The sequence below is a fragment of the Hemiscyllium ocellatum genome, chromosome 14, assembly GCF_020745735.1.
Source record: "Hemiscyllium ocellatum isolate sHemOce1 chromosome 14, sHemOce1.pat.X.cur, whole genome shotgun sequence".
Lineage (NCBI taxonomy): Eukaryota > Metazoa > Chordata > Chondrichthyes > Orectolobiformes > Hemiscylliidae > Hemiscyllium > Hemiscyllium ocellatum.
The window spans coordinates 46,670,224-46,684,135 of record NC_083414.1 but is presented as its reverse complement, the minus strand read 5'-3'; the positions used below and the strand labels follow the sequence as shown (position 1 = coordinate 46,684,135).

General features: G+C 38.4%; 1 protein-coding gene across 3 annotated transcripts in view; it reads left to right on the top strand.

Moving 5' to 3' along the window:
• The window catches only part of frmd4bb (FERM domain containing 4Bb), a 374,294-nt gene extending 363,504 nt beyond the window's left edge, over positions 1-10,790 (top strand). For all 3 annotated transcript variants that reach the window (XM_060835692.1, XM_060835693.1, XM_060835691.1), the window contains 3 exons: positions 2,016-2,812; positions 4,305-4,428; positions 8,212-10,790. In XM_060835692.1, the coding sequence (XP_060691675.1) occupies positions 2,016-2,812; positions 4,305-4,428; positions 8,212-8,332 (1,042 nt within the window). In that variant the 3' untranslated portion in view covers positions 8,333-10,790. The remainder of the gene's footprint in view (positions 1-2,015; positions 2,813-4,304; positions 4,429-8,211) is intronic.
• Positions 10,791-13,912: the final 3,122 nt, after the last annotated feature.

Sequence of the window (13,912 nt, the reverse complement as noted above, 5' to 3'; positions counted from 1 at the left end):
ATTGATGTTTGGAGTTGCACTCATCCAGTGAGTAGTACCCAATCATAATATTGACTATAGTGTGGAATCAGGCTATTCAGCCCATCAAATCAACACCGACCCTTCGAAGAGCATGCCACCGAGACTACTTCTGGCTAAAAGTGGTTTTAAATGCTTCAGTCTCCTATTTTTGCACACGTGCTAGGTCCCCCTACATTGAGGATGGAGGTATTAATTGAGCCATCTCCTCCAGTAAGTTGTTTAATTGCCCATCATGGATCATTAGATGCAGCAAGACTGCAGAACATAGGTCTGATTTACTGATTGTGGAATTGCATAACTTCTGTCAGTTGCACATGCTTTTGGCATGCAAGTAATCCTGTTTTTATGACTTCAGGTTGGCATCCTGTCTTTAGGTAGTCCTGGCTATGAGACAGTATTGATCCCCTTATTTGACACTAATGGTGGAGTGGGGCCTATGTCAGGCCATGTGGATGAGTTCCTTTAGGAATACCGGTCGACAGCTGCTACTGACCCACAACCCCTCATGATTGCCCAGTCTTGAATTGCTAGATCTGTTCAAACTTTCTCTCTTTTACCTTGAAGTGGGGGGGGGGGGGAGGAGGGGTGGTCCTCAATGTGAAGATAAGACTTTGTGTCTGCACAGATTTGAGGTCAGGGGCAGATGCATCTGCAACGGCAGATTGGTAAGGTTGCAATCAAATGGCTTTCACTTACGTTGGTCCCTTCACCACCTGTTGCAGCCCCAGGCTAGTAGCTATATCCTTTTAAGCTTTGATCGGTTATGAAGTTGCTAATCTTTACTCTGAAGTTGACATCCATCACTCAGAATATGTCCTGTGCTCTTGATACTCCCCACTACTTGAACTAGTGTTGAAGATAGGGAGCACTGATTCTTCAGCCAAGGGTGACGTGCATGTGGGGAGGTGAGAAGGGGTGCAGTGTGGTAATCAGCAGGAGACATTGCAGCCCATGTTTGATTCCAGACCATGAATGGGTCAATATTGAGAACTTCCAATGTTGCAGCTCCCTCCCAACTGCCTGTCATAGTGCTGCCACCTCTGATATTGGTATTATCTGGAAGGTTATGTGCAAGTTATGATGCCCTGAGATTGACTGCCAGGCTGTTACTTAACTATGATCCAACTCTCCCAGTTTTGACACTGACCACCAGATGTTAAGAAGGAGAACTAATAGATTAACTATCTGTCCGTTTTCATAACTTTTTTTTGAGACTTTTAAATAGCTTGCTACAACCGAATGCTTTGTCAGGCAATTTCCGAGGCACTTAAGAATTGACCTGTTGGTCTAGACTTGCCTGTAGGAGAGCAAATTTCCTTCCATAAGGAACATTAATGAACTAAATGCGTTTAATGATAATTTGCAGTGATTTCATGGACATCACTTTTTTAATTCCATTTTTTTAAGCCTCAAATTTTGCCATCTGCAGTGGTAGAATTTGAACTTGGGTCGTGAAAGTATAATGTGGGTCACTGGATTACTTGTCAGGGATAATACAATTGTGCCATGCTTCTATACCAGTCAAAGTCTACTTGCCAACTAGTTAGTCCTCTCTTCACATATGGTATAAAATATTGTTTGTTTCTCTTTTATTTCAGTATCTTTGCAATGTTCTCGATTATTGCAAGATGAAAAGCATCAACAAAATGTCTTGTTTCAGCAAATAGTTTGTCATTAATTCATAAGTGAAATGTGTGAAATATTTGTCTACAGCAGTCCCTCCCTACCTGTTCCAAGACCTACCACGGATAGTAGTGAGCCCATCCATTTAAATGGGAAATGTACCTTCCCGGCAGTCCCTGGTTCTAGAGCATTCCCTATAGTATGTTCGGCTGCGTGTTACTGAAACCGTGGAAAGCAGACCTTCAGATACAGCGGTTGGCCCATATTGGAATTAGGTTTCAGTATTCACTGTGGGTTTCACTGTAACATTTCTAAGACCTGAAATATAAACTGTATTAGATCTCTCTTCATTTTTGTTTTGTTACATGCAGATCTGAGCTTTCCCCAGATCACTTTAGACAACGCAGAGGCAGCTTGGAATCCCAATCTCAACTCCTGGATGAAAATGCAAGTGAAAGGACAGTATTCCCCCTCTCTGCAGCCCAGAGGAGTTGCAGTACAGAGCTCTTGGATGATGGGTCATCCTATACCAGTCAGTCCAGTACGGAGTGCTATATCACACCAAGTAAACCTCCCCAATATTACAACACCATGACGATGGGTTGCCGGTCAAGAGAAAGAGAAAGACGAAGACACAAGAAACCGATTATTTCCTCGGCAGCTTCAGGAAGCATGCCAAATTTAGCACCAAAAGATGGAAGGAATGGAGTTTATCAGAATTCTTATAACCAGCCATCATCTGACTATTATATTCCAGGATATCCACCGTACTGTGACTATGAGCCTTATGGATATACATTTGAAAATGACACTGAAGGTCACTATAATGTTAAAGCCCCATATAGATCATCCCATTCATATAATGCTGAACACTATAGAGATTACAGTCGGTCTTACCAAGGCGATAATGAGAGTATGCCTCAAAACCCATATGCAACACTGAGGAATGTGCGTAGGAGAGGTGCCAAGAGTGAACAAATAACCAAAAATATCCAGAAGGCCTTGGTTGCAGAAAGCTTACGTGGCTGGTATGAACGTGCCTCAACGCACAAGGATTATGGCCTGCAGGCAGGCTTAGACTCTGACAGGGGCTCACAGCAAAGTCTGGGATTTGCTTATATGCATGGTCCATTTTCTCCTACAAGTAGGGCTACGTCTTTCACATCGGGTAAGTTAAGATTTCTCCGCTGAAGTTGTCCCTTGCTCATTAAGAATTCTGATAGTTAGTGATGCATGTTTGTAAGCTTTAGAAGTGGAGAGGCAAGGGTGGGGGGGGGGTTTGGTGCAGTGATTGTATCATGGGGCAGGTAAACGTGGAGTCAAGACCCTCCATCGTGACTTCACCCAACATAAGCCCAGGGAAGGCAGGATTGAGAGCGGCCTTTCTTCCCAGAGATCTTTAAAGGAGCTGCTATTGTACCAGAGGTAGAAGTGGGCCACACCACATGGACAATCTGAAGGTAAACCTCAGCAGGTATACCTGCACTCCGTTGGGGTGGGGTGTAATCCCGTAAGCCCAATCAAAGATTTGTTAGTGTAAATGGGCGTACTCTTGGAATGGTGATCCTTCCTCAAGTAGGTGCTCCACCATCGATCTTCATTGATTCAGGGATTCATTGAAGTGCCATCACTCTTAACAGCAGCTTCATTCCAATGGGGCACTCAGAAATCACTGTGGTAGGGTTGTCTCTGATTCTCCAGTTGGTGGACAACCCCATCATTCCAACCATTAAATTTTAGCCTTTGATTTTATTCCTGAACACTCTTTTAAAAATATGGTTTCATTATTTTATGGATAATCAAAATAGTGCAAACTTAAAGTTTAGGAGTAATAAGTTAATGGAGCTCATTCCTGTACAAATTCAATTTGACCTAAGGGGTTTTCTTTTTAAGAGGAGCACAAATGTGATTCCATTTAGTTGGCTAATTATTTTGGGTGTTTTTTGACTGAGTCCTGTTTTATTGCGTAATAATTTAGCATTCATATTTTGTTTACTAGGGAAGTATTTGTTAGTGAGGATGTGACTTTTAAAGGTAGGTGTGATAGGTCTAAAACTGGCAATGCTAAGATAAAATAAGAATAACAGATAAACTACCTTTTGGCATTTCCCACTTTCTTTTTATAGCATTGGAGGTAATAACCAAGGTAATGGTATATTCCTATACTGATGAGTAGTGAATCTATTAAAGGTACTATGGAGAAATCCTTGCTTCGATTAGAAGTGAAAAGTCTGATATGTTCACAGATTCAGTTTTGGATAGTTGTGGCTGGATGATGTGCTCTAACCTAAGTCAATTATTACCTTAAACATACATTGTTATGGTATAAACGGCATTTCAGTCGAGTTCAGTTGACAGTATAGATCAGATACGACAGAAGGATTAGGCGTATTTAGAAATGTTGTTGGTGGAGTAGTAAAGCCAGTTAGAGCACATTATGTAAACCTGATATATGAATTTGACTATTCCTAATGGTAGAATATGATTGGGTGACTTGAACATTGGTCCACAGTAAGCTGAATTGTGTAATTTGTGTGTTTGGGTCCGGTTGATTACTTAGTGAGCCAAATATTTAAAATTATACAAGACAAATTAAAGCATCATTAGTATATATGCAACTATGTGATTTTTTAAAAATTCCTATTCATTTAAAATCCCAGTCTCTTCAGCGACAAGTACGGGAACTTGGCGGAGCCAGTTAACTGTAGGCCATCAGGACTATGATCATGGAACTTATACAAGTTCGTTCACGAACTCCTACAGCAATACTACATTACACAGCAGGTGAGTTCAGCAGCAACCGCAGAAAAATGTGTTTGACTGTTTCGCTGCTTAAAGCTGAAACTTGTAATCTGTTTGCAGAATTAGAGTTTGCAGAAATTATATTCCTGTTCATGGGTGCTTCCTGTATGTTCCAGCAATTATTTTTGAAACTTAGTTACTTGTTCTTCCACTTGAACAAGCATCAGTGAAAGGACAGGAACACGTCAGCTTAAAGAAACCTGCAGCTTGCAGGTCACATGGGTGAATAGCTGAATGAGGAATAGTACCATAAGCATGGGTTTTGACAGTTGGCATTTCTCCACCTTACCCATTAAAGTGTAGAGATTTCTGTGAAGACAATTTTAAATTACATAACTGAGGGGTTAATATAGACTCCTCCCAAAAGTCAAGGTCCGTTCTAACCAACTCCTTGAAAATCTTTTCAAATGTAACTATAAAGAAAAGGGAGAATTATGTTCAAAAGCCCTTAGTTGTGCAATAAGCATAAGTTGTTTCATTCAAACAAACTGCACTTACTGTTTCGAATTGCTTATTGATTGAAATGCTGTTTTGCAGTTGGAATAGACCTCTGATTTTGCATTATAAATGGGCCAGGATTTTCTTTCTGTACTAGTTCTGGCTTAGTTCCACGAGAAGTGAACTTTTTACCTCTTATGTCAGCTGACTTTTTCCAGGGAGGTACATGGCTTTTTGGTCAGTGCTTCCCTATTCCAGCAACGTAGCTTTGAACAGTAATGTGATAATGTGGAGAATTGAACCTGTATAGTGATGTAGTACTATGTAGTGATTAGTGTTGAGAGAACAAATGGCCACAAAGTATCAATGTGCCCACTGCTGCCTGTGATTCTGTACCCTTGTTTAAATTAACACTTGCAAGGGAGGAGCAAAAGAAATGAAGAAAATAATCTCACGATTCACTTCTTACTTTGCTTGTCGGTCATTTTCTTGTAGGCGTAGCTCCTTCCAGTGTCTTGATGATCCTTTTTCTACTGAGTACCACCATTTCCCTGCTGTTGGCACTACTCCTACCAGACACTCATCTGCCTCCTCCTCCTCTTCCACTTCCTCTTCCTCTTTTTCATCCACTTCATCCACTCCCACTTTTCCTTACAAAGAGAAGGAATGTTTCACTAAGTGTACTGACTGCAGCCAACATCGTATCTACAGAAATGAGATATTCATTAAATACCCATACGCAAAATGTAGTCCGCGGTAGTAAGTATTCTCGCGTGTTTTTGTGTGTGATGGTTGGTGACTCTTGGTGTTTACGCTTGCTAACAAAGCTTGAGGTTAGCTGAGCTGCTTTCTATGTAATGTTTCTTTTGATGTAAAATTTATAAACTTAAGAGCAATACCTTCATGTTGCGTTACTGCTTCAACAAATAGTCAACAGTTGTGGAACTCGAAACAAAATTTTGATACGGACGGTCTAAAAATCAAGCATTCCTCAGAATATTGATTGCACTTTAAACATTTGGAGTTCTTAGAATTAATTGAAGTCCACATGGCAATATATGTGCAGCTGAAAAATATTGCAGTTTCAAATTTTGTTTCTTTATTAATATATTTATATCTACATGCTAAATTATTTGGCACTAATATCTTTTCTCCTATTTTGTCTTTCATCGAATTTTTTAAAATACCACCGAAAAGCTTCTGCCCCAATATTCTAGTCAGTGAAGTGCACAACTGAGTTGTACAAATTCCTTTCAGGATTGTGGGTGCAATAGCTATTTGTTTAGTTTCTCAGTTGACCTCTTGTGTTCCTGGTCTGGGGAAAGGGAAAATAAGACAGCCACAGCTTTTGTTCTTAATATTCAGGTCTCTGAGGATAATGCTGGACTCAGTATATTGTAATTGATGGGCCCATAACCTGAAAGACTCATACATAGGCTTGCATGACTGAAAATGTATACTTGATTGAAGTGTGGGAGGTATATGTAGAACAATGTCTCATCAAGAAAGGAAAGGTTGTGGGTGGATGTGGCTGTCGGGGAATGGTTCAAATGTTCTGATGCTCTGAAATGACTCAGTGGAGTAAAGTTTTGAATATAGAAGGAGTCTTCAAAGTAAGTTGCTCCACCCAATCTCCTATATTTCCCACCTTTCCCCCCCCCCCCCCACCAAGAAAAATCATAAAACTGAATTTAGTTGGAATCTTTTCATGTAAAACACAAAGCAATTTGCTGGGGGCACTAAACAAAATTTTGGCACCAAGCCGTGTTTTAAAGTTATTGGAGCAATATTTCAGCTTGAAGTAAAAATGAACCATTTAATGGCCTGTACCATGAAATGACTTTTGCAATCACCAATGATTACTCAACCTTTTTGTTTCAAAAAAAAAATTAACTGAGACTGAAAAAGACATCATGCTATGCGATGCACCTTTGAGCAGTTTATTAATGAGTTAAATGTGAATAGCCGTAGGTAGTTTCAGAGAGTCAACATGATGGATTTCTATGTTCAAAAAGCACCAATATTTAGTAACAGCATTATCCTGATGATAAACCCAAGTTGTCTTTATAATATATAAATTTAAAATTTAATCTAACTTGACTTCTGGCTGAATTTGAAGCATCCCGTGAAATTATAAATATTGCATCCAATTTAAATTATTTTCTTGTCAAAACTTTAAGAAATTCTAGTTTGTTTAAAATCCATTTCAATTGTTCTTGCATCACTGCAGCATTAAAGATAAATGAAGAGTTGCGGTACCATCAGCATTTAATAATTTTTAGTAGAACTACTAATAGGATCATAATAATAAGGACACTTCTTAGCTTATCCATGGTTTGTGTTTTATCTAGTAATGTTACTGTTTGCATGAGAGTTTGAGAAATTCTAAATTTTAAGAACTAAATAATGCTATAATACTTGACCTCAAAAGTGAAAGAAATGAAAGGGTTTTACCATCAGGCTTTTTTTGATGCAGGTTATCCGTTGTATTGGGTCAATAGACTTTCTTGATCCAAATATGAAAGAACAGAAAGGATAGTAAATAAAGCATTTGGCTTTTCTGTCTTTACTGGTCAGGGTATTGAGTATAGGAGTTGGGAGGTATGTTGCAGCTATACAGGGCATTGGTTAGGCCACTGTTGGAATATTGCATGTAATTCTGGTCTCCTTCCTATCTGAAGGATATTGTGCAACTTGAAAGGGTTCAGCAAAGATTTACAAGGATGTTGCCAGGGTCGGAGGATTTGAGCTGTAGGGAGAAGCTGATTTCCCTGGCGCTTTGGAGGCTGATAGGTGACCCTAGAGATTTATAAAATCAAGGGCATGGATAGGGTGATTAGATAAGTTTTTTTTTTAACAGGGTAGGGGAGTCCAAAACTAGAGCATATATGTTTAAGTTGAGAGGGGAAGGGTTTTAAAAAGACCCAAGGGGCAACTTCTTCACTCAGAGGGTGGTGCTTATATGAAATGAGCTGCCAGAGGAAGTGGTGGAGGCTGGTACAATTGAAGGCATCTGGATGGATACATGAATAGAAAGGGTTTAAAGGGATATGGGCCAAATGCTGGCAAAATGGGCCACATATATTTAGGATATTAGGTTAACATGGATGAATTGGACCAAATGGTCTATTTCTGTGCTACACCGCTCCATGACTCTCTGTCCCTGTGACCTTCATGCAATAGACTTGATTAAACCAAATGCAGCTTTTTTAAAAAGCTATAATTTGCGAATTGTGGTTAAACTAAATTGGCATTTTCTGAAATACATATTGTTTTTAGATGAATATTGCAATTCTTTTCTAACTTTTCTTTCAAAATATTTACCAGAGCTTACCCAGAGGAAATATACTCAGACAGTGGAGACACAAGCCAGCTGGAAGGTGACGTGTATTCTGAAGAGCAAGTGTTGTTATGGCATGAAGACTCTAAGCCTGGAACTCTGGTTTAAGTGATTGCTGGTTGACTTTCAACCTTCATTGTTTAACATATGGATAACTTACTCTGTGTGCCTTGTATCTTTCTCAATCTGTTCAAAATGGTTGATTTCTACCAAGGGGAATCATTCTTGGAGCATTTCTGTTTGTTGAAAGTACTGTACCTGAATGCTGGGAAGCTTATCCTGACAAGATTGTGCAGGAAGAGTGAAAGCTTAAATTCCACAAGTTACAGTTTCTTAAAGGTTTGCTTTAAATTGGTAACTATGTTATAAAGAAGGAAGTCCTTTAAGTGGATTACTTTGTATTTAAATCTTAAACATGGAAGGATGGCACTTGGATTTTTTTTAAACTGTGAATGCACTTTTCAAAGACTGATTTGATAAAATTGGATGCTCTTCATTGTTCAGTGAACTTGGAGTGAAAGGAACTATGCCTTTGCATAGACAAAAGGTTGAAGGACAGAGCAGGGTAGTAAGAGAATTCGTATGCTTTGAAAGTCTAAGGGTACTTTGCATATTATTAAATGAAGGATGTCATATATTTTGATGGCAAGGAACTGTTGACTCTGATTACTTGAATAAAGTTTAGTGGGCTTATGAGTTTTTAAATGAATAGTTGGAATTGCCAAGGTAGGCAATGCATTTTAGATATTTTTTCCTAGCTAGAAAAATCATAAAGGATTATGCATTCATGTTTTTGAAAATGCTTTGATAAATTAACCTAACAGTAGTGCTTTCAAATGGCTTTTTAATTTGTGGGGGAGAAGAGTTATTGGACCAATTGAGGCTTATGGCAATCATTACTGGATCATATTGAATGCCAAATGTAACAAATCATGAAAATATGCATCAAAGATATCTATCACCATATGTTTCAAATAAGGAGCACATGACTTGAGAGGCAATATGCCAAAATACAAAAGAAAAACATGGTTTTTGAAGAAAATAAAAAGCACAATTCTGGTTTTGACTGTCAAGATGATAGTACAAACTGGTTAAAGCAGAGCAGTCTGATTTATTATCCCACCTGAATTCTGGTTATTTGATCATCTTGGCTGGGCACATTTGGTGCAATTCCTGTAACTCAGGTACAATACTATTCTCCTGATCCACCTAGATATATTAACTTGTTTCAAAATGTATCAGAGTTTTTGACAATGATATATAACAAAGCACTGTGGTTGATGAAAGCGACAAATGACAAACTCCACCAAGGCTCGCAGGGAAATAAGCAAGAAGGTAATTACTGAGAAGCGTAGACCAGTACACCCTTTAAGTTCAATCTTTTAAATTGTCAGAAGGGCTTAGCTGAACCATGTTGTGTGAAGTAATGGTATTACAGGAATTTCTGTCCCATTCCCAGAAAGAGGAAGGTGAAAAATAACCCATGATGCAGACTCCTGAAATTTGATAGTCAACTTATTCTGGAATACGCAAGGTAATGAGCTCACAAGCTTCCAATGATTTACGCGAGAGTCAAATAGCTTGCCAACATTCATCGTCAAATTTCACTTTGAAGAATAGGTGCCAGGAGACTGGCACCTAGGAGTGCCAGTAGCCATGGAACTGTATGCTAAGCATGAGTCACCACTTACAAGAAGGGAAGGGAGAGAGCCAAAATAATTGGCTATTGCCCTTCTCATGCTGACTGCTATTCAAGCTGTAGTTACCATGGTGAGGTTTGAAGGGACTGGTTTCAAAGTTCATCTCAAAAGAACAGTGCAAAAACAAAAGCATGTAAACAAGATAGAAAGCCTCAACACACTGTCTTTCACAGCCAGAAAGGTGAACCTGTTAAGAAAATGTTTCCTTTCTAAAAACAAAAGTGCTCATGAGGCTAACACTACCTCACTATTTCCTTGGAAAATACATGCGTTTACCAGTTCTGAGCCTGGGGATGTTTTTAATATGGCATTTACAATACATGAATTTTACAACTTGGTGTGTTGAAGACCTGGCAAAGTGTACTCTGAGTTCTAACTGGTGAATGTGTGCTTGCCATGCTGGAATCCATGGAAAGGTGCTGTCATTTCCTTTTTTTTAAAGCAAGGGGAGAAAATGTTGCAGTTTTGTTTATTATGTAAAGTTTCTGAATGACACTTTTTGTGAACATTTTTATTATTTTTTTCCAAAGCATGTAATATATAGTAAACTAATTTGGTAAGCTGGTTCTTAGTCATTTTTTTTATTCTTGAGAAAAAGTTTCAATTCATGTGGGAATTTGGAAACAAAGCTTTTAACTTATTCTTTTGCATATTTGTACAGCTTTACCCAGAGAGAAACTTTTGTGTATGCCTTTACATAGTACTCCTGTCTTCCTTCCTACTATAAAAAATGTGCTTTTAAAAACAGGAGGCCAACAAATAAAGCATATGTTTCCTGTGTGTATTTTTTTTGTAACTCTACACAGCTCGACATCAGTGCTGCAATATCTTTATTTTTTTCAATAAATCAACTTTTCCCCCATATTGTGAATATTTTAACTGTTTAATGTGCATTCTTTTATATAACCGTGAACTTGTTTGCAATGAAGGACATTTTCTTGAACTTGTAGTTTGGTACTATTTTAATGTTAATCTGAATTGGATGTTTTTTTCTAACATTCTTTTTATATTTTTCATTAATTTTTGAATGCTTTCCTAGTTTCTGTTCTGTTCTTGTCCCTTTTTTGCCTTGTGTCTTCTATCTTACTCTGTCAATTCTCATTCACTATTTGAATAAAAAAAACCTGAGATGATGATCCTGTGATGCAATATGATTAGCACAATTTTCCAAATAACATACACTGCTATGAAATAATTTATTGCATCTTTATTCTCTGGGAAGATTCCACACATTTGGTCAATTGAAATAAAGATTATTTTGTCCTTAGGGGGGATGGAGGGGAACATGCATTTTAAGCAACTATAAACGGTAAGTAATTGAACCTTATTTCAAAGGTGCTTGTCCACTACATGTGGTTATGTTGGTCGTCTTATAAGATTCTTTTAAAATGTCATTACTGCACAAGAGCAAGACAAATAGTTATTTAAACACACAGCCCTCTGATATCTCTTACAAATGACTAGTTCTAATGTGTGAGCTTATACAGTGGGTATCAAAGATCTTATCCTCACTTGATATCAATATACACTTTTGCAATTGGGTCCCTGGATAATTAGCAGAATTTGAAACCATGCTAACTTTCCTTCACCTTTCTATAACCTTAGTTCATTGACGTCATTGGTAACATGCCAGCTGCTGTTGAGACCAGCTATGTCAGACAGGCTGCGAATTAAATTGGGGACCTATGACCCCTATAGCTTAAAGCTAACACTGGGTGGTGTCTTTACCCACAAGATCTTTCTGGGAAGTACACAGATTGATAATTGAAGCTCTGTTTATTTTAAACCTCAATATCACTAAACATATGTTGGTGAGAAGATCCTTTCTAGCATTGTATTTTCCAGGGCAATTCTGAGCCCTTTGTCCTTCTTGTTAAGTACCTAATTTCTCACAAACTTTAAAAACTAAAAAAAGATCGGATAGTAAAACATGAACTCTCACTGACTTAACATTTTAGAGCAATTTTTTTTCTTGTGATTTCTTGCATCCGTCTTATCCTATTCCAGCTTAAGTGAACAGATGCTCATGTTAAATCACCACTAGCTGCTCGGAGCCACACTAGAGGCTTAATCTGACCTCCATCAGATTTTTATTTCCATTAAAACTCAGAGGGGCCAATATTCCAAGCATCATGTTTTATTGTTTTATAAGATTGTTTCAGAAATGCCTTTAATTAAGATAACATGGAGGGGTTTATAGGACTCTATTCTTGTAGTCTGCCTCACAACAGGTATGAGCAATGTGACTGCTAAAGATTAATAGGAGGCCCAGGTTGTTGCAGGAAAGAAGGCTTAACACTTAAAAGACAGATACTGCTGTATTTGTCTCAACAGTGATTAAACTTCTTTCAAGTCCCAGGAAAGTGTTGAGAATATTGTGTTGTGAGTAATTAAGTCCAAAACTATCAAGCTCCTTTCTAGAAGAGTTTAGGTCTCCAGGATGGATAATCGGTGCTTTTTCTTTTCGCCTGGAACTAGGGTCTATGTTGTTCATGTTAGGGCTTATGCTCGAAACGTCGAATTCCCTGTTCCTGAGATGCTGCCTAATCTGCTGTGCTTTAACCAGCAACACATTTTCAGCATGTTACCATGGTATTGGCTTTGAGAGGAAAATAGTTTCTATGATGCATGAATCTCAAATTTGTTTGCCACGATCAGGAAAAGCAGGACCACCTGGAGTATGAAAGTCGTCATGACTCACTACAGAGCAATGCAGATGAGATTTTGGATTAAATCGGTCAAATTTATGAAAATTTGAGATGGAAGATTTGCCTATATTGTACCAGATGAAAACATTAGCAGGAAAATCCCTCATTTTGAATGTTGGTTCTGTGCTTACAAGCTGTCAGGACAAGAAAGGATTGAAAATTTTAATCTTTTGGGAACTGAAAATGATACTGTAGTGGTATGTCACTGGCCTAATCCAGTAATAGTTTAAGAAAGTAAATCTGTCATCTTTATGGCTCCAGATCCACAGCAATGTAATTACCTCTCTATGGCCAAGCTATCAATTTGAATCATAGCATGCCTACAGTCAGAGCCCATTGAGTCCGCACCAACCCTCTGAAAAGCATCACATCTCTATCGCCCAATCCCATAACTTGCACCCACCATAGCATATCCAACTAGCCTGCACACTGCATCTGCACATCTTTGGACTATGGGAGGACACCCATATAGACATGGGGCGAAAATGCAAACTCCACGTAGACAGTTACCCAAGGCTGGAATTGTACCCAAGTCTCTGGTGCTGTGAGGCAACAGTGCTAACTGTTGAGCCACCATGCTGTCCAAAGCTATTTAGAGACTGAACAAATACTGGCCTTGTGAACAAATAATGAGGAAGTTAAAGAGAATCAAATGGCTATGTGTCAGACTTTGAAAAGTAAGCCAGCAAAGTGAGTTTTTAAGTTTTTCACAAAGTACTGTAAATGGGGAAGATTGCATCCTGTAGTGTGTGATCAGTTGCTTACAAAAACTATTTTAATCAACAATGCTTTATTTGTTTCCATGGGTAAAGCCTCAAAAATGTGAATCTTGCCACATTGTCCTTTCAAATATCGATTGGAAGATTAAGTTTGTCTTTTTAAAGTTATGTCTCTATAGGGATCTTAAAAATGTAAAGCTTTTAAGTTTCCAAGTTCAGTGTGGTATTGGCAAAGAGCAGGTTTAACTTTTGAAATTATGGATTAAACTTTTATGTTTGGTAAGACAGACCACAATTGTAAAAAGGAAACTGAAAAATTAAACTGACCATGTCAGTTCCTAAGGAAATCAGGACAAAAGGCGTTTGAAACTCAAAACATCTGATTCAAACTATCAGTGACCGTGGTGAGCCAGTGGTTTCTCTCAGGCAAGCTGAAGAAGGGAAGGTAGATTCAGCTGCTGAGAATAAGCAACCCGGTAGTTGTTTCTGTTACGAGGTGACATGGGTGGACTTGTGTTAGCTAGACATTTCATAAACCAATTTGAGCAAGTTCTTCAGAAA